This window comes from Podarcis tiliguerta, assembly GCF_965153285.1.
Source record: "Podarcis tiliguerta genome assembly, chromosome: 16".
Lineage (NCBI taxonomy): Eukaryota > Metazoa > Chordata > Lepidosauria > Squamata > Lacertidae > Podarcis > Podarcis tiliguerta.
This window is the reverse complement of record NC_139549.1, coordinates 26,096,992-26,117,490: the sequence shown is the minus strand read 5'-3', so window position 1 is coordinate 26,117,490 and position 20,499 is coordinate 26,096,992. Positions and strand designations below refer to the sequence as shown.

At 47.3% G+C, this 20,499-nt stretch overlaps 1 protein-coding gene across 5 annotated transcripts in view; it reads left to right on the top strand.

Annotated features, from left to right (window-relative positions):
* The window catches only part of MSI1 (musashi RNA binding protein 1), a 56,634-nt gene that overhangs the window by 6,626 nt on the left and 29,509 nt on the right, over nucleotides 1-20,499 (top strand). For all 5 annotated transcript variants that reach the window (XM_083417901.1, XM_083417902.1, XM_083417899.1 and 2 more), the window contains exon 5: nucleotides 17,981-18,022. In XM_083417901.1, the coding sequence (XP_083274027.1) occupies nucleotides 17,981-18,022 (42 nt within the window). The remainder of the gene's footprint in view (nucleotides 1-17,980; nucleotides 18,023-20,499) is intronic.

Below are 20,499 nucleotides of genomic sequence, written 5' to 3'. Positions count from 1 at the left end.
TAATTCCCACAGCAACCCTGTGAGGTAGGATGGGCTGAGAGAATGTGGCTGCCCCAAGGTCACCCAGCGAGCTTCATAGCTGAGTGGGGATTTAAACCCTTGTCTCCCAGGTCTTAGTCCAGTACTCTTAACTGCTACACCACATGGGCTCTCCCATACTTTAATGGTGCCCTGAAACTGCCACCTTGCCTTGTTTTATTGCAAGTACAGCTCTGCTCCTTCCTTCTTTTTTTAAAAAAACAAACAAACACTTTTTCAGATATTAGACGAACATAAGAGCAATCAAACTCTCTCCTCCTTTTTTAAGTAAAAAAAGTCTGTTTGGAAACATTGTTCAAAACATGTGCACAGTCTTAGGCTGGTGCAAGTTTCCAATACTATTTATTTGTTAAGTGTATACAGTGGTACCTCAGGTTACAGATGCTTCAGGTTACAGACGCTTCAGGTTACAGACTCCACTAACCCAGAAATAGTACCTCGGGTTAAGAACTTTGCTTCAGGATGAGAACAGAAATCATGCTCCGGCAGTGCGGCGGCTGCAGGAGGCCCCATTAGCTAAAGTGGTGCTTCAGGTTAAGAACAGTTTCAGGTTAAGAATAGACCTCCAGAACGAATTAAGTTCTTAACCCGAGGTGCCACTGTATTGTGTTATCTAACCCATCCTAATCCTGGAATTTAGGAAACATTGGAGTAGGGATGTAGCTCAGCAGTGGAGCATTTGTTTTGCACACAGAAGGTCCCAGATTCAACCTTCAACACCTCCAGGTAGAGCTGGGAGAGAACCCTGCCTGAAGCCCCGGAGAGCCCCTGCCAGCCAGTGTAGACAGAACTGAGGTACATGGACCCCAAATGGTCTGACTTGGTATAAGGCCACTTCCTGTATTCCTAAAACATCCCAAGGGCATCAGGTTGGCAAAGGCTGGTCTTCTGTGACTTGATAGTGGCTTTCTAGGGACTCACCCAAAGCTATTTCCATTTACCCCCTATCTGATCCATTTTAAACTGGAAGTGCCCTCGGGTTAAAGCTGAGACCTCCAGGATGCAAAGCCTGGGTTTTTCTACCAAGTTCTGAACCCTCTTTGGGAAACCCTGGTCCAGACCTAAACGTCTGAGTTCATTGACTGCTTTCATGAGCTTATTAAGCTGTCCTTGTCCCAGTGTGAGAAACTCAGATATAGAAGCTAATTGGCAAATGGCATCTTAAACCTAGGTTGCAGTAGCCACAATGGAATGTCTAGTCACCTTTTTTGCAGTGGCATTTATTATTATTATTATTATTAATAATAATAATAATAATTTCATTTCTGTAACGCTTTGTATTTTAAAGTAAAAAATCTTACAGCAGTTTATGACACATTAAAACATCAAATAAAACAAACTGAAGCTTCAAGGAAAATATTTCAGATCCTTCTCTAAGTGACATTTGGCTTTCCCCATATTTATTTACCTACTTAATTTATATAGCTGCCCCATAGCAGAAGTACTCTAGGGAGCTAGTGTGGTGTAGTCATGAAGCTCACAGCGTGACCTTGGTCCAGTCATAGCATCTTAACCTACCTCACAGGGCCATTGTAGGGATTCATTGAGGGGGTGAACCATGTAGTCCTTGGAGAAAAAGGTGGGATATAAAGGCAATAAATAAGCTATTCTGATTACCTATGAAAGCTGGAGGGGTCAACCAGCTGGAGATGTCAGTTACCAACCTGGCACCCAGAGATTGCCATGCTATCACAGTTGGGACCCATGCCAGTCGCAAAACGCACCAGGCGCTTGGCTAGTTTCGAACACTGCTTATCCCCCAACCCATATTATTAGAAATGGAAGTGAAATAACATCAATAAATAGCAATACAGGGGTTTTTTTAGCAGCATGGTCTGACGGTAGTGTTGTATTGTGTAATCATCTTATTAATCACAGAGGTTTCTCGTTGGCAAGGGAGTGCACTCTGTACATGCACATGCCCTTGATTTCTGAGGCTCATAGTTTCTGATTAACTTTTTTGCACGATACCCTGTGAACTTACTTTTCACCACTAGACCCTTGCTGACCCCCTTTTGACCTCCGGGTCTTTAAACACCCACTGCACAGTCCCATTGACCACTTTGGAGACCCTAGTCTGGGAGGTATCTCCTGAGGTCCACATACACTTCCCATGTGACTTGATTACTCTCCAGTTGACTGGCTGGCAGCTTCCCATGCACAAATGGGATCCTGTTGAAAGGCAGAATTGAACTCAAGTAGGCGTTCCTCTCTGGTGGTGAATCTGTTCCGGCTCATAAGAACGTAAGAAGAGGCTGCTGGATCAGGCCAGTGGCCCATCTGGTCCAGCATCCTGTTCTCCCAGTGGCCAACCAGGTGCCTAACGGAAACCTGCAAGCAGGATTCAAGCACAAGAGCTGTCTCCCCTCCATTGGTTTCCAGCAACGGGCATTTGGAAGCATTGCTGCCTCTGACTGTGAAGGCAGATTAGAGCCATCATGGCTAGTAGCCGTTGATAGATTTATCCATTTGTCCAATCCTCTTAATAAAGCCATCTAGGTTGGTGGCCACCACTGTCTCCTGTGGGAGGGAGTTCCATAGTTCCACTATGCATGAGGAAGTCCTTTGTTTTTTCCCCTTATCCTGAGTCTTCCAGCATCCAGCTTCATTGGTTGTCCATAAGTTCTAAGGTTATGAGAGAGGGAGAAAAACCTTTTCTTTGTGCCATGTATCTTATTATAAACTTAAATCATGTCACCTCTTTCTCTCTCTTTCTCTAAACTAAAAAGTCCCAAACCCTGCAACCTTTCCTCAGTGGTGTGTGTTTGTGTGTGTGTGTCACTCTATCCCCTTGATCGTTTTTTGTTGTCCCGTTCTGAACTTTGTCCAACTCTATAATCTCATTTTGGAGTTGAGGGAGCCACAACTGTACACAGTATTCCAAATGCGGTTTCACCATTCAGCAAGCCCATTCAGTTTTCAGTGTGGCTGTGAAGTGATGAATGAGCCTGTGTGAACCAGCCCTGATGGCTGCTGGCCTCTGCATTTCCCCCTGCTCCCTAGGAGCCTGGAGTGATTTTGAGGTGGAAGAAACTTAAGTGCAGTGTTTCCTCAATGGCCTTTATTTGTAAGCAACGTAGAAACACGCTGAGGTCTGTTTACGCGAATGCTAAGTCTTAATAGGTACCTTTGCTGGGCTGGAAGATAACCATTGCTGAGGGGGCGGGAGGAAAGTGGGGCATTTTGGATTCAGGGTGAAGCAATTTGCAGCATAGCTGGCACCGCAGGTCTTGCCGACATGTCTTCTGTGGCTCCGCTTGGCTACGGCATCGCTTTGGCAATAGATAACCTCAGAGGATGATTCCAGCAAGTTAAATGTGGTTACACGGGCTTTAACGGTAATTACACAGTGTTTGGAGCGGTAGTAGGATTGCGAGGAAGCGGATTGTGCCCTTGGCTCCCCCCTGTAAGGTCACTAGTCCTCATGATTAGAAGTGAGAGCAAAGGGTATTGGTTCAATAAAGTGCCTTTTTAAAAACTGTGCATACATATAGGGTTCTGGGGGTATTGAGAGTGCTTCACTCAGTAGCCCATACAATAGTCTTGTGAGGTTGGAGAGTCTTATCCCCCACCCCAAGAGAAAAGCAAGACCAAAAATACGTACTGTGGGGTGTTTTGCAGGGAGGATTGGTCAGAGGACGAAGAGTTAAGGACCTCATCCTGCCTGCCAGTCCTTCCCTGCAAGCAGGAACCCCATCCCCCAAATGTTAGTAGCTTTATTTTTTATTATTATATTTGTATCCCATCTTTTTCTCCAAGGAGGTCAAGGTGGCATACACTGTTCTCCCCCATCTCATTTGAGTCCCCACAACAACCCTGTGAGGTAGGTTAGGCTGAAAGGCTGTGCCTGGCCCAGGGTCACCCAGTGAGCTTCACATAGCTGCGTGTGGTTTTGAACCCTGGTCTCCCAGGTCCTAGACCGGCACTCTTAACCACTGCACCAGGCTGAAGGACGCTTGGGTGTGATGTCATTCCTCTCTGATGCCACCTAGTGGTGGAGGCGTGACTCGCACCAGTGGCTTCCTGGCTCACATCTCCACTTCTTATGCACAGTTTTGGGTGCCCCATTAGATAGAAGGGGAGAGGGCAGAAGTGCCTTCCTCCTGCCCTGTGGGTCTCTGCTGAGTGTCCACCTGATTGGGTTGAGCTGCTTCAATGCACTTATTTCAGGAACTGTGGGCAGCCAGCCTCTGCTTTCAGTTCCCAGCTAAAGCAATGCACTGGCTGGCCTGTCATAGGAGGTTTATGGGGTTGGTTGTAAGGCCGCCTGAGATAATGTGTCCAAAAGAACTCCAGGCATGCTGGAACGCTGCTGCATAAATATTAACAGCAATTATGATGATGATTAGGGTTGCTCTTAGCTGGGAGGTGAATAACTTCTCCCTCGGCCCTGGTTTGTATGGAGGTATTTTTTGGAGAAAGGAAGGAGAGGGAGGGAAGTTTGGCCAGCCTTGCAAATAAGTAATGAAAGTTGCTAGCCTGCAAAAAAATAATAACCGGACAGAGAGCTGAATTTCTGTGCTGGGCTTGTGGAGGAGGGGCTCCACTCCCGCCGTCCTGAACCTCATTGCTTTCTATGCTGGCCTGCCCACACATCTGCACAGGACACCATGCATTCACCTGCATGCAATTCCTTGTTGCCTGTGGCTACCAGCTTGGTGCTTAACCTGATATAGCCTTTATGTTTTAAATCTGGCCTTCACTTTTCATAATCTGTTTGCAACTAAATGCCCAACTTAAATTTCTAGACTTTGCTGCAATCGAATCAGGTGAACCTGAGAAAGAGCTGAGCCAGTAGTAGCCAATATAATTCATCTCCAGATGTTGCTGGCTCTAAACCTCCCATTATTCCTGACCTTTGGCCATCCTGACTGGGACTTGCAGGAGTAACTGTAGTCCAACAATGTCTGGAAGTGTTGGCTCTCACCGCGGGATGAAGACTGGGAACTCTCAGCATTGTTTCTGCCAAAGGCTTTAATGCAAAAGGCAGGTTCAACAGGTACACCAGATACATCAGAGGCATGGGGCTTCAAAAGGCTGTCTGCACAGCAGCGTTTGAAATTCACCAGACTCCAGGCACATTTTGCACCTGGCTCTTGGCCACTTGCAACCAAATGGAAATGCCCAGGCGCCAGGATGTCACCCGATGTCTCCACCATCTGGTGGTGCATGCCTGGGGATCCTCGGATCTTGCCTGTTTTCATACGCCAGCAACATATCCTGTAGAATTCTATCCGTTGCATTTTATGTGCACAATCGGAATGAATTTCAGGAACTAAAAAGCCATATTGAAAAGTACGACTTTTGAGCCATCTGGCCCCAAAATTGCAACTAGGCATTCTGTTTTGGCGACTGTAACCTGGTTTAAGGAGCCATTTGATGCCTAGCTTATATAGCTGAGTTTCTAAGACAGTGGTACCTCGGGTTACAGACGCTTCAGGTTACAGACGCTTCAGGTTACAGACTCCGCTAACCCAGAAATAGTACCTCGGGTTAAGAACTTTGCTTCAGGATGAGAACAGAAATCGTGCAGCGGTGGCGTGGCAGCAGCAGCGGGAGGCCCCATTAGCTAAAGTGGTGCTTCAGGTTAAGAACAGTTTCAGGTTAAGAACGGACCTCCAGAATGAATTAAGTTCTTAGCCCGAGGTACCACTGTACTGTATGCACAGCAAACATCCCAAGTCCCAGGTCTGGGCAAACAAACGGGCACTCCTTTTGAGTAGGTCAGCTTTGGGAGGCATCTTCTCACTGGTGCTGACTCCAGCATATCCTTGGAGATGGGAGCGAAGTCAGGACTGGCTTTGCATTGGTCTTTCAGTTGCCTCTCCAGGCGGGAAGGGCTGTTCAATGACAAGAGGCAGCACCAGGTATGGCTCCATTGCAGGTTGTTTTGGGCTTGGGATATCTAGTGTCTTGGAGGAAGAAGGTTCTTCTGTCAGTCGGCTTGGGCCCAAACTCCCTCTCTCAGCCCACTGGGCTCCTCAGGGTCAGGCACCGACTGGGGTCCCTATCTATTCCCCCCCCCAAGTTTGCTAGGAGCCTCACAGTGAGTCATCCAGCTCCCCAGCCTCTCCCCATTCGTCTTCTGCATCTGGCTGCCCTCTCCAAGGCATCTTTTGCAGCGAACTCATGACAGGAGGGAACTGTGCCGGCAGTCCTTGAGCCAGACAGATTCATGGAGGGCAAGTTCTGTGAACAGTTGTTAGCAGTGTCAGCTAATTAGAATCCCTGTGTTTATGACATACTTGTTTCATAAAAATTATATACTGCTTGATAGTTTAAAAACAGAACAAATATTATGTGGCACCTGTAAACTGTACCAGTTCCGAAGATTAAAGCCAATTGACCAGGCGTGGGGGAGGGTAAGGTGATCTTGCAGCTGTGTGTAAAACCTTTAGCCTCCCAGATGTTTCTTGGGACTACACCTTAACAGGAGATGCACCAACTGGAAACAAAACAGAAGCTTTTGCAGACACAAACAGTGTCAAATGTGGGATTGTGTATAAATTTTCCCGTGCCATTGTGAGCGCCAGTGTGGTTAAGAGTGTTGGACTAGGAATTGGAAGAGACCAGGGTTCAAATCCCCACGCAGCCATGAAGCTCACTGGGTGTGACCTTGGGGGCCAGTCACCCACTCCCAGTCTGTGCCCACCTAACAGGGTTGTTGTGAGGATAACTATGTACACCACCTTGAGCTCCTTGGAGAGAAAGGTAGGATGCAAGTGTGGTAAATAACCTAATAAATCATGAGCAGGTGTCATCAGGAGTGTCCAGTGAAAAAGGATGTCTGGATAGGCCTAAGGGCGTTTGAATTTACTTCTTTATTTTATTGTGTTTACGCCCCATTTTTTTTCCATGGAGCACAGGCTAGTATACATTGTCCCCCTGCTCCTCATTTAATTCCCACAACGACCCTGTGGGGTAGGCTAGGCTGAGAGGCAGCGACTACCCCCTCTGCAAGGTCACACGTAGTGAACTTCATGCCCTAGTAGGGATGAATATTGTAGCTGAATATTGGTGCTTTTAAGTTGAACCCAGGATCAAATAAGGTAACCAATGCAGGTGATACATGAGCTCTGTAAGATAATATGATAAATGATCAGGCGCGAAAGAGTTGAGTAACGCTTTGCCAGGCTGAAGCAGGCTGCCCAACCTGACAGCCGTTTCCTGTACAGTTTTTACAAAAAAAAAATGCTGTTTGCTTCTCGGGAGCATCAAACACAACCTTCCTCTTTTCTCTCTTGGGGTTCTTCATATTCTTTGCTTCTGTTTTTACGTGTTCTGACTCCAAGGGCACCCTGTATTGCTCCCACTTCTTAAATAACTTGCTCACTTCTAGTTACACCTTCTCTAGCCCCCTTTTTTTAAAAAAAAGGAAAAGAAAAACCCTTCCAGCCTCAGTTTTCCTCCAACACTTGCTAGCCAGACGGTCTAGCTGCATAATTTGAATAACAGCCTGCCTCACCCAGCTTACAGCAAGCAGGCTCTCTTTTCTGCCTAGTGAATTGTGCTGGGAAAAGGAAGGCCTGGGTTAACTTTTGTTGAAATAGGGGAGTATCTTCTTGGCAGGAGCTGAATGTCTCTGGCTGGGAACTGAACAAGACAGGGGACAATTGTTTGTGCTTGGTATCTTCCATCAGCCTCCTGCTGTCCCTTGAGGCCTTGGAAACTCACTGTGGGCTTTCGCTAACGCCACAATGCAAAGGGATTGAGTGTGTTTTTGTTTGTTATGTGTTTTAGAAACTTGTCTCCTACCTATTCTCCCTCCCTGCCAACCCTCCCTGAACAAGGATGTGCTTGTGTGATTATAAACGTTCAGGGATGATCGGGAGCAGAGGTGGCCCTGGTGAAACACAGAAATGATTGAAGAGCATTGGAGCATCTTCTGTACAAGGAGAGGTGGTGCAGCAGCCTTTTGCCAACCTGGCACCCTCCAGGTGTTTTGGGCTACAACTTCCATCACCCTCAGCAGCATATGGCTTGTAGGCTGGGGCTGATGGGAACTGTAATGCAAAACACTTCGAGGGTAGCAAGTGTGGAGTTCTTTAATTTAGGGGCAGGGAAATGATAATTTTGGGGTGGGGAAAAGGTGTCTAAACTCAGTGGTGTGGCGAGTGGAAGGCGACTCCGTTTCTCCTCTGACAGTAGCTGGCCACTTGTGAAAACTTATTGAGGAAAGGGGCACAGAGCAACCTACTTCTTCCCCTCCGCACACAATTGACTGATGGGGTCTCCTTGCCAAACTATGTGTTTTTGGCGGTACGCCTGGATGCTGGTTTTAAACAAAGGATTAGGCAAATCCGTGGAGGATAGGCGTAATTTAACGGCTCCTGGCCACAGTAGCTAAATGGTCCAATCCCCTGTCAACAGGAGCACTGCAGCTCTGATGGACCTGATGATAGGGATGAAGAAGCAGGGCAAGGCTGCTTCCCTACCTGTGAGCATCCAGAGGCAGCTATTTGCGTACAAAACCTACAAAATTTAAAATATGAAGTAGGACGTTAGAGCAATATTCATAGTGGAAAGAAACATAGGAAGCTGCCTATTGCAGCTGGTCCATGTAGCTCAATATGACACTGACATATGACTGTTTCCAGCCTCACCTGGAGATGCTGCCAGAGATCTCATCTGAGACCTTCTGCTGGTAAAGCAGATGCTCTACTGCTAACTTATGGTCTTGCCCCTGAAAATAAAGGTTCTAGAATAAAACTGCTTCATTCCAAGTCAGACCACTGGTCCTCAAACTCAGCACTGTCTACCTTGACTGGCAGTGATTCTCCCTGGTTTCAGGTGGGGATCTTTCCTGGTGATGCTGTTGGGGATTGAACCTAGGGCCTTCTGCATGCAAACTGAGCCATGATGCTTCCCCAAAGACCTGCTGAAATAAAACTATTTCAGACTGGTGCCTGAAACTTAGCATGGCTGGTGGCTGCATGGTTTCTGATGGGATTGAGTGCCGTGGAGTTGGGCCCTCTGTGCTGCAGGCACGACTCCTTGATGGCATGAGGCATGCTTCTGGATCATGGTGGAACCACAAACAGTGCTCCTGCAGGTGTTCTCAGCTTGTGACACAATAAGGGTGAGGCAGTCCTTAAGGTGTATCCTTAAGACAGAGGTTTTCAAACTTTTTGAGTCCACTGCTCCCTTTACCAACTTCATTCTTTCTGTAGAATCCATGTGGGGCTCAGTAGCTCAGTTATATCACCCCTTGCCTGCAGAGCTGGCAGCCTCTCGCCCTTTTTCAAACACCCTCGCTTGTGGAGTGTTCCCTCTTCCTCCTCTCCTCTCCCTTCTCATTGGGAGTCCTCTGGGCGGCCGCTGCTGCTGCCCCTGGTCTCTGAGCTGCCCCACCCCACCCCAAAGAGGTGCCCCACAGGGGCCTGGGACTTGTCTGTCCATTCCCAGCGCAAGGGCTAGAGGACTGGCTGGCTGGGATCCCTCACCCGCTTGCTTGCTTACTAATTCTGAGGCCGCCTCGGCTCCTGGCAACCAGCACCACCTGACCAGCCCCAGAGGCACCATTTGCCTGGGGAGCTTGTAGCCAGGGCTGTTGCACAAACAGCCACACAAGTCTTTGGGAGGCAGAGACACAAGAGGAACATCAGAGGAGGGAGGGAAGGAAAGAGGAACAGAGGCCAGTGTTGCCCGTGGCTCCCCTGACCATCATTCAAGGTACTCCAAGGTGCCAGGGCACACTGGTTGAAAACCCCTGCCTTAAGGTGTATCCAAAGCTGCTCAGGGGGTTTGTACACTGGTACAAGAACCTGGAGTATGGGTGAGAAGCCACTGCAGATTTAACTCTGACTAGTTGGGCACTGTTGGTAGCAGGTACTTTCAGCGTCGCATCTGTTGCTGTGCCTTTGTTGGCATATGGCCCTTGGAAGGTTGCCAGCCAGGGAATGCGGCCCTCTGGCTGAAGATGTTTACACATCCCTGCCTTTACATGCCAAGTCTGGGTGATATCCAGAGTTAGTCATACTCAGACCTGTTGAAATTTATGGCCACAGCAACATTAGGCATTGGTGTAAAAGGTGCCTTTAAAAAAAGGTAAAGGGACCCCTGACCGTTAGGTCCAGTCGCAGATGACTCTGGAGTTGCGGCGCTCATCTCGCTTTACTGGCCGAGGAAGCCGGCATACAGTTTCCAGGTCATGTGGCCAGCATGACTAAGCCGCTTCTGGCGAACCAGAGTAGCGCACAGAAATGCCGAACAAGATTGCAATAAGATGGGCAGGTGTGTGAACAGATACGAGTGATACCCACTGTTGTGGCTGCTCTTCTATTCCCTGGTTCAAGGCTGTGATTTTCCTGGGCAAAAGAATTCTGCCTTGGTCAGACCCCACATGAGTCTTGGGTACCACAGTTTAAGATACGGAAAGCTGGAACACGTGCAGAGGAGGGTGACAAAGACGATCAAGTGTTTGGAAACCAAGCCTTATGAGGAATGGTTGAGGAAACCGGGTATGTTTAGCCTGGAGAAGGCAATGGGGTGATATAATAGCCATCTTAAAATATCTCAAGGGCTGTCACATGGAAAATGGAGCAAGATTGTTTTCTGCTGCTCCAGAGGGTAGGACCCGAACTAATACGTCGATTCAAATGACAAAGATTCCAATTAAACATTAGGAAGAACTTTCTGATGGCTAGAGCTGTTTCACAGTGCAAAGGATACCCTTGGAAGGTAGTGGACTCTCCTTTGTTGGAGGTTTTTAAACAGGCTGGGTGGCCATCTGTCAGGGATTCTTTAGCTGCGACTCCTGCTTTGCAGGGGGTTGGACTAGAATGACCCTTGAAATCCCTTCCAGTACTGCAGTTCTGCAAAAAGTGCACGCGCAAAAGTCCAACTGGGAGTAGCAATGGTTGCAGCAAACTGTGTGGTCTTTGCCGAATGAGAGTTCACTTGCATATGTGGGTACCTGCCCTGTGGGTAAGGTACACACTGTCTGCCTGTCATGGCAGGGAGGAAGAGTCTTGGAGCAAGTCACAACACACTCATATGGCAAAGGTGCTTTTTTGGGGGTGTGATCATGGAGACTGTGGTACAAAGTGGGAGTGCTGCCAGACTTTGCAGTGTGGCTGCCCCCTTCCCTTACTAAACAGTGGGGCCGGGTGCTCTGTTCTGGCATCCCCAGCTTTAAGACTGGAGTTGCTGCTGAGTGTCTTACGCCTGGAGTCACCCAGCAAGCGTTGTAGGGAGAGAAGCATTTGCAACGTGCTCAATTCCTGGTCTGGAGCCAGGTGGCTTGGTGCTAAGTGTTCTCTTTCCTCTGGTGTCCATCCCCAGAGTTCCTCCTTGTGTTCTCTGTGTGTGGCGTGAGGGAGAGAGCAAGAGCATACAGGACATCAGTCTGTGTGGGCTTTTTATATATTGGTGCTATTAATGCTGTATTGCAATTGGGTCTTGAATTGCACCATAGCCTATTGTGCATTCGGAGGTGTGCGCAGGGTCATCCCTGGGTCAGGGTCCTTACATCATTGTGGGGGTGGCTATTCTTATCCCCTCTCCTGAAGCCAGGGGGAAATACATGTCTTACGTTCAGGGGTGTATCTAGGGGTTGGTTAGGTTGGACCTGCCAATGGCTCAGGCGCAGGGGTTTGTGAAAAAATTATGCCTCGCCACTCTGGCTCAAGAGTGCCTAGGAGCCTGCCCGTGTGCTCCCTGGGCTGCTCCTCGGCTGTTCTGGGTAGCTGGGAAGGGACACAGTCTCCTCTGGGTGCCTTGGTAGAGGAATCTGGTCACAAGTGATGGGGGGGGGGGCAGGGCTGATACAGCTCCTTGCCAAGGGTGCAAGGGAGCCCCGGTAAGCCTCTACTTGTGTCATGTCCTGGTTTCTTGTAAAGATACCCTATGATGATGTTGAGGGTATCGTGTAGCAGCCTACATCAACCTGGTGCCCTCCAGATGTTTTGGACTACATGCTAGCTGGGTCTGATGAGAGTTCTAGTCCAAAACATCTGGAGAGTGCCAGGTTGGTGTAGCGCAGGGGTCTGCAACCTTTAAGACAAAAAGAGCCACTTGGACCCGTTTCCGAAGAAAAAAAAACTGGGAGCAGCAAAACTCGTCATTATAAAAATAACTTTTTTGTCACTTTTTTATTATTTCTTTGTTTGACCCCTCAGAATTACTCCTCCTCATAGAAATAAACGTTAAATTAACAAGTTATCTTTGTGTGTGTGTGTGTGTGTTCTTCACTCCCCTTCAAAACAGTGACCAGCGTACATGCCCCCTTTCAATGCAGTGACCAGCGTACATGCCCTTTACAATGTAGTGGGCGGGCGGGAAGGTGACGTCGGGACGGTGCGTGACTAATGCACACACCGCCCCCATGCGACGTCACAGCCAGTACAGTGCCCACCACAGTGGGGAGTGTCGGGGCGCACAATGTGCCTCCTCCCCTCGCTAGTATCCGCCCCGGAGCCGCGGCAAAGGTGTAAAAGAGCCACATGCGGCTCCGGAGCCGCGGGTTGCTGACCCCTGGTGTAGCGTCAGGTAAGCTACAGCATAAGTTTGATGTCCCATCATATCCATGACTCTACACTATTTTAGGCACCCCACAGGTGGCTCTTTGGTAGAATGTCTGCACCTGTGGAATGTCCTGCTGGCATACCTGGGCAGTCCCACTGGTGCATCTGTCATGGTGGCAGCAGGCCTGGTATTCCATCAGTGTAGCATCCACCAGATCTTATAGCCCTTCATCCAGCATCTGCTAGTGTGGCGTATCAAGTGTTTTCCCCCCCTCCCCTAATCAAATAGCCCTGTTCAAATACTTATGGTTCTTTTGAAAAGTTTTTTTTAAAGAATACAATGATTTTATATGGTGGATAAATTAATGCGGCATATTTTCTGAGTTTGATTGTTTGTATTAAACATAAGCCCAGTGAATAAGCCAAAATGCAACAGTTTCTGATTCTGGCAAGTTTTTTTATTCAAAATTTTCCAGGAAACCCCACAATGCTAGGGAAGGTAGTATTTCTGATGCACAGCTTCTCCTTCCTGATATAGGATTACTCTGTAAATCAGTTAAAACACTATTGCAGCATAAGCACCATTGATTTCTGTAGCACTTCCTCACAGACAAGGATGCATGGCAGCCTTCACCAGATGTTTGATGCCGTCCAGATGTTTTGGACTCCCAGCAGCCCCACCAGCAAGCATGGGCAGTGGCTAAGGATGATGGGAATTGCAGTCCAGCAACACCTGGAGGGCACCACTTTGACTACCTTAAACTACCAGTGAGAGTGAACATAGAAAATCCAGCTCCTATCTGTGCCCCCTGATGCAAATCAGAACAAAATTTGGGAGGGGAAGCATGGCAAGACTTTGCAGCAATTTGGAATGGCTCTGAGGGGCCTGAATTCTGCACCATAAGCAGACGAAAAAGAGACAGGAAAATAAATGAGGGGGAGTGGGAAGCAGGATGTCTACAGCCAGGCAGTCCTCCCTCCCTTTAATCCTTTGGAGTTTGCTGAACTGGTGGTCCGAAGGGAGTGAAGGAACCCACAGGATGGTTCCAGCATCGCACTGCGCTGAACCTGTTGTTTGCAAGCACCAGCCTCTGTTTGTTTGTTTGTCTAAACCATTTTTACCCTGCTCCTTAGCCAAAAAGGCTCCCAGAGTGGCTCACATACAATCAGTTAAAAACAAGACAGTTCTTGCGCGCCGGATTACAGTCTACAAGGCACAACACCCGAAGGGAAAGGGACACAGAGGGAAGAGAGGAAAAAATAAGCAAACTCAGGCACCAATTCTTAAACAGCAGTTATTATCATGATGAGCGGACATAGAAACAGTTCCGTGACTGGAAGGAAGTGATGCTGAACTTAGTGTGGACAACCGATCCAAAAGTACCCCTAAGCTGCGTCCCCTACTCCTTCAGAGAGAGTTTAACCCCATCAAGAGCAGACAAGCTCCCATCCTTCTGGAGCAACTGTCTCTGTCTGAGTTAGGGTTGTCTTCCCTTCTAGTTTTTATCAGTCAAGTGGGGCAAGGGTCCAGAGTGCAAGTGGTTGCCCTGACTGATTACAAGCACCATGTCCACATCCTTGAGCCCTACTAACTGAAACTCATCCAGCATAACAGGACTAGACAGTGCTCTAGACTCCTCAAGATTCATTTGATGTAACAGTGGGGCCATGATCCTTGGAGGATGCAAACGAATTTATCTTCAAAATGCTTTGCAAACAAAGTCACAGTGAGCTACCATTGGTTCTGCCACCTTCTTTGAGCCAGAATGTCAAAGGCCGCACACTACCTGCAAAAGCTCTGCTGGACAGCACAATGGGAATTCAAAGGAGACAGCAACGTATGCCTTCTTTTCTGGCTCGAAGAGCTTTCACCAGTGTTGGCTTACCTTCGACTGGAGTTTTCCTCCATTTGCATTCAAGTCATCTCCCAGCTTTGTTTCCTCGCCGTAAGCTCTGGAATATACTAAGGAACCAAACAGGCTCCATGAAGTGGGAGAGGGTCATTGGCCCAAGCCACTTGGATCTTCCAGAGATTGGCCAGAGCACCAATCACATCTGCCAGAAATCCCCATGAGCCATCTGGAAATCCATTGGATCCATCAACCTCAAAGGATTGACCATCCTAATAAAGTCCCTGACCCGATACTGAAAGCCTAAATCTCAGCAGGAAGTGATCTGACCACGACAAGTGACTGGCATCAATATCCCCTACTTTCAGATCACCCTCTTCCTGCCCAGTTGAGAAAACAAGGTCCAGAGTGTGGCCTGCCACGTGTGTTGGGCTGGTGACAGGTTGGCACAGCCCCATGGTTGTCATGGCAGCCATGAAGTCCTGAACCACCCCAGAGCCAGTCGCCTTGGCATGGATGTTGATGTGCCCCCCAAACCAGCAATCTGGGAGTCTGCAACACCCCCTCTGAGACCAGTTCTGTCAGTTCAGGCAGGGTGATTGATGGACAGCGAGGCAGGTTGTAAACTAGCAAAGTTACAGAACAGAAGGACATGTTCAATGCCTCCTGGTTCTTACAGAGGCCCTATTCTTAAGGAAAGAGGGATGCCCCGTATACCTACCCCAAAGTATTTGGGGTAGAAGAACATTAAATCTGACCAGAATAAAGGCTCTGCAACATTCAACAACATGCAGATCCCTAAGGTATGCAGCTAAATGGAATGGATCATCAGAAGAGATGCCCAAGGAGTGAGGTGAGCAGGTTGTCCCTGAACAAGACCTGTGTTGTCTAATCCTCTTTTTAAAGCATCTGAATCAGTGCCCATCACTTCCTGTCTTGTGGGAGTGAATTCCATAGCTGAACTATGTGCTGTATCATTCTCCAATGAAGGAATATGGTGCTCTAAGCAAGAATAAGAACATCAGAAGATCCTGCTGGATTGGGCCAGGCCCCCTTCTAGTCTAGCATCCTGTTCCCATAATGACCAACCAGATGCCTGCAAGAAGGACCCAGCACAAGAACCCTCTTGCCTCCTGTTGTTTTCCTGCCACCGGTATTCAGAAGCATTAATGCCTCCAAAACTTTTCAGAATCTTCAGTTTAGTTCGGCTATCCTGTAATAATCAATATCAACCCCCTGGGGTCGTTGGGATTGTGCAGGGGGTGGATAAAGACCTAAGGGTCAACAAGGGCCTATGAGGTATCGTTTGGAAATTTTAAATTAGGAATTAAGAGCTTCTGAAATAAGGGATGTGGGCACTGTCAGAGTGATATTGTTATTATTTTTGCTTGCTTTACTTCCCTATTTATTTATTTTTTACTTTTTATGATTCCTAGTATGATAGTGATCTATGATTTGTAAATATTGATGTAAACATTGATATTTCTTGTTTTATTTTGTTTACATCCCTAAGAATCTGGGCTGGAGTTGATGGTAACTTTGTAAGCTCATCAAGGAGTCAATGAACTCAGGGGTCTGGGAAAACCCAATTTAGTTGAAAGACCTATCTGCTTGCCTAGGTATCTGTGGGATGTTAGTTGCAATTTTGGAACCGGTGGGAGGCTGTATGTGTATTTTTATCATTGAAATTTTAGCGCTGTGGTCTTTCTCTCTTGCCTGCTCTTAATTCTCCACAATTGATGATGTTGTTACTCCCCCCTGAGATTATGTGATGAACAGAGTGCTAAAAATATACTTAATAAATAGATTCCCCTGGGATCTTTGGGTGGCGGAGGAAGCTACATGTTGGAAGATACAGGGCAGATAAAAGAAAGATGTAGCACATAGTGAAACTATGGAACTCGCTTCCACAGGAGCCAGCAATGGCCACCAACTTGGATCTCTTTAAAAGAGGATTAGAGCAGTTCATGGGTCATCAATGGTTACTAGCCAAGATGGCTATGCTCTGCCTCCACGGTCAGAGGCAATAATGCTTCTGAATGCCAGTAGCTGGAAACCACAGGAGGGGAGAATACTCTTGTGCTTGAATCCTGCTTGCTGGTTTCCCTTTGGGGCATCTGGTTGGCCATTGTGAGAACAGGCTTTTGGCCTGATCCAGCAGGCTTTACTTACATGGAGTCATAGAGGCTAAACTGTTTCAAAACAGATTTGGATTTCTGGCATTGATGTGCCTTTGCTCAAGCAGTCAAGATAGCCTTCCTCTTGTGGAACAGGGATGGCGAAACTGTGGCCCACCAGCTGTTTCTGGACTGTTGCTGCCAGCATCCCTGACCACCAATTGTGCTGGTCAGAGTTAATGGGAGGAGGAGTCCCACAGTGCGTGGAGAGCCAAACATTTCCCATCCTTGTACTTGAGCAGTCTTCCCTAGCCTGATGCCTTCCAGCTGTATTACAGGTCTGGACATGCTTGTTGTGTGGATTATGGGACCATAAGTTGAGCCTAGTGGATCAGGCCAATGGCCCATCTAGTTCCTCTTCTCACAGTGACCACCCAGGTGCCCCAAAGTGAAAACAGAAAGCAACTGTGGTTTCCAGCAACTGGTATTTATAAATTTTCACCAAGTCTCGACTTTTAAAGAATAAAACAAGGATGAAGTGATTGATGGCAATGTTTATCTTCCTCACACCTTCTCTAGACACAGCTGGGGGGGGGAGTTTTATAAGCTGTATATCCCTGTTTTTTTTTTAAAAATAATTTTTATTAAAGATTTTCTTAGTTTACGAAAGTACATGCACTGTGTATTTTTTCAGGTTGTGTTTCTTTGTTTCTCAATTTGTTCCTTTTACATGGTTTTGTATGTATTGTGGCATTTTATGAATTGCAGTTATTTTATTGATCAGTTATTTTTCGTAATTGTTAAGAGTGAATTTTTGTTTAATTATCATTTGCTGATGTTTCCAAAGTTAATTTTACTCTGTGCTGTTACATGCTAATAGATTATTGAATATTACTTTATTTGATATAAGTCGTTCCATTTTAAAGTTATGGTTTATTATGACTTTTTGTATTTAATCAGATTATTATAAGCTGTGTGTTCTTTGTTGTATATTTTGTTGCTGTCAAGCAGCTTGTGTATAGCAATATAGAAAGGCAGTATAGTCATACCTCGGGTTGAAGTAGCTTCAGGATGAGTATTTTCGGGTTTCGCCGCTCGCGCATGCGCAGACGCTCAAAATGAGGTCATGCGCGGAAGCGGCAAATCGCGACCAGTGCACGCGCAGACGCGGGTTGCGTTCGCTTCAGGATGCAAACGGGGCTCTGGAACGGATCCCGTTCGCATCCAGAGGTACCACTGTATGCAAATTAAAAGTGAAAAACTGTCTTTAGCTAGCTCCTCTTAATTTCACTGTAGCTTGTGCACAAGGAGTGTGGCATCCCAAAAATGCTCTTTACATTGACATGTTTCTTGTTGCTTTGTTGTATTCTCTTGTAAGGTCTTCTAGCACACTAGAAAGCTTCCATTGTGCCGAGAGATGTTGCCTCCACATGTGTGTGCTCTGTTATTTCTTAAAGGAAAGTTTTGTGTAGTTTTTTTTTTTTTTTACCTGCCTCTCCTTGTCTTTCAGATTGACCCAAAGGTTGCATTTCCCCGCAGAGCACAGCCCAAGGTAGGTACTTGTTTACAACTTTCGAGAGTGACGCCCCCCCCAACCAATCATACAGGTGCTTTGGGGTCATCAAGCTTTGGAACTGCTTCCTTGGCCACCAGGCAGATGCTGGGTGCTGGAGCTCTTCCTCTTGGGTTGATGTACAGATCAGCCCTGGACCTTTCCAGCTCCTTGCAGCTGAAACCTCAATGTTTTTAGAGCATGCTGGTTATTGGGTTTATGCCTGTAGGTTCAATCACCAGTGGTCTTCCCTGATGATGGAACAGAGAAGGAAACTGCTCAAGAAGCATCTTTCAAAGCGGGACTCCTCACCTGAGTCTACCTTGCAGTGTTCCCCTCTGTCAAACGTGCCTTTCTTTTGAGTGTCCACGCTTCATTTTTCTAAACTTCCCCGTGGCTCCAGTTTGTGTTGGTCTTGCTTCTTTTTGGGATTAAGATGTCCACTTGCATGCACTAGAAGCTTGGCTGCCCTATTCTTAAGTAAGAACCTTTGTCCTTGGCTCCTGATGGAAGGAAACAGTTTTATAAGTGACCCGAAGAGAAGCTTAGAGGCAACTGCTTGAACTGTGACCTGCTACAAGCTTGAATGGTCTATATTTTACTTTTTACTGGAAACCAAAAGTTTAATCCAGGGTTCGACAACCTAAGGCCCATGGGCCACAAGTGGCCCACGGGGGTCGTGTGCATGCGCAGACGCCGAAAATCATGGGTGCATGTGCCTGAGATCCAACCCACAGAGGGATCTCCACTGGAGTGAACCAGCCCAGGCAAGGTAAACCTTGCCGACCCCTTGATTTAACCATTTGGATGCAAAACTGTGGCTTCAGCAGGGGTGTGGGGTGTAAGACAGCTCCGTACAGCAACCTGTGATTCATATACTGGGCTGACCTGAATGAGTTCAGGAACCTGTGGCCCTCCAGAGAGCGAGCCTCATTTAGCAATACATTGGCTTGCACGGTGGTTTGCGAAAGTTCAAAGGGACAAGTCCTTGCTCCAGGGGACTAATCATCTAAAATTTGACATTGGGGGAGGGGAGGGAGAACTGAGGCAGGAGGGAAACGAGGAAAGAATATGCAGTTAGCTTGAGTTTTATTTTGTTGGGTTCTCGCTTCTCTTTCCCTTGCTGCAGACGCTTTACCTGCTGACATCTCTTCTTCTACCCAACTCTCAAAACACCCAGTTTTCATGCTGCTCTTAACTGCTTTTAATCAAAATGTTAAAATATTGCATTTAAAGCTTGTGAGCAGCCACAGAAATGTAGGAAGTAAAATAAAGGCACCTTTTCTGCCCTTTGCCCTTGGGCTTGATGCGCAAATGAAGAGGGTTGGGTGGATGGGGGAACCCAAGGAGAGGGAACGTGATGTGTGCCAGCCAGCAAAGCGGGGATCAGGGCAGCGAGTGCTCAGGTATCCCAAGTAACCAGCACCACGAGCACATGGTTGGAATTGGGTTAATTCCATTAAGCAGTTTTGGTGACAGAAGGCGCTTTGCTGTTTGGGCGGGCTGTTCTCTAAGGCTTGGAATTGCTGCGGATTAGCTCTGTGCACTCCTTGGGGTAATTAGGAGCATGTGTTTCTTGCAGAGCGGGGACACAGCCATCCCGGGGGGGTGGGGGGGGAGGGCAGCAGTGTGAAGAGAGAGCCTATTTGAAAAGAGCATCCCGGACCCCTTCTGAGATCAGGGAGTTCTGCAGGGCTGAAGGGACCAGGAAGACGTACAGAGCAGTCTCTTTCCACAAATGCACTTGCCCTTTCTGAGCGTCTCAATGTTCTGCCAGCCACGCTTGGGGTGTGTGTGTGTCTGCCTGTCTCTCTTGCGGTGACTTACCAGCACTCCTGCATCAGATGCAGGGCCTTGTTGTGAGTCTCAGGTGGAAGGGAGAAAACACACACACACAGTGCTACAGTCCAACAGTTCTCCTATGCAAGTCCTGCTGAAGTGAATGGGATGAGCTGTTCAAAAGCACCCTGTTTAAAAGCTGTTCAAAAAGAATTTAATGGGTAGGCAAAGAAAGCAAAGCGGCGGGGGAGCATGTAGTTTGCAAGCAGACAATTCATGCAGGGGGTGTTACAGTGAAAATTCTGGGTGAAGCAAAGCTGAATTCTGCAAATTGTATAAATTATGCAGATTAAGTTTCTAGGCTGCACAGCTCCCTGCAATGCAGAAATCTCAACTAAAGCTAAGTTATTCTGCATAATTTAATTATTGGGAGGGGCAAAGAGCTAAGCAGAGGTCACCAAAGCACCACCTGTAACTGTTGTAAAGGTTGTTCATCACATCCAGCACTTATAATTGCACAAGGCAGCAAACCATCAGAACCTTAAGGACTGGAACTTGGCTTCTTGATTTTTTTTAAGGGAAAAAGAATATTTGGTGGTGTTCTTTTCTCAAGAAGCAGGATTCTTAATATGCATGGGATAGTGGCACATGGAAATGTCTTCCTTTAAACCTGCACATAAATCGCGAGATGGTGATAG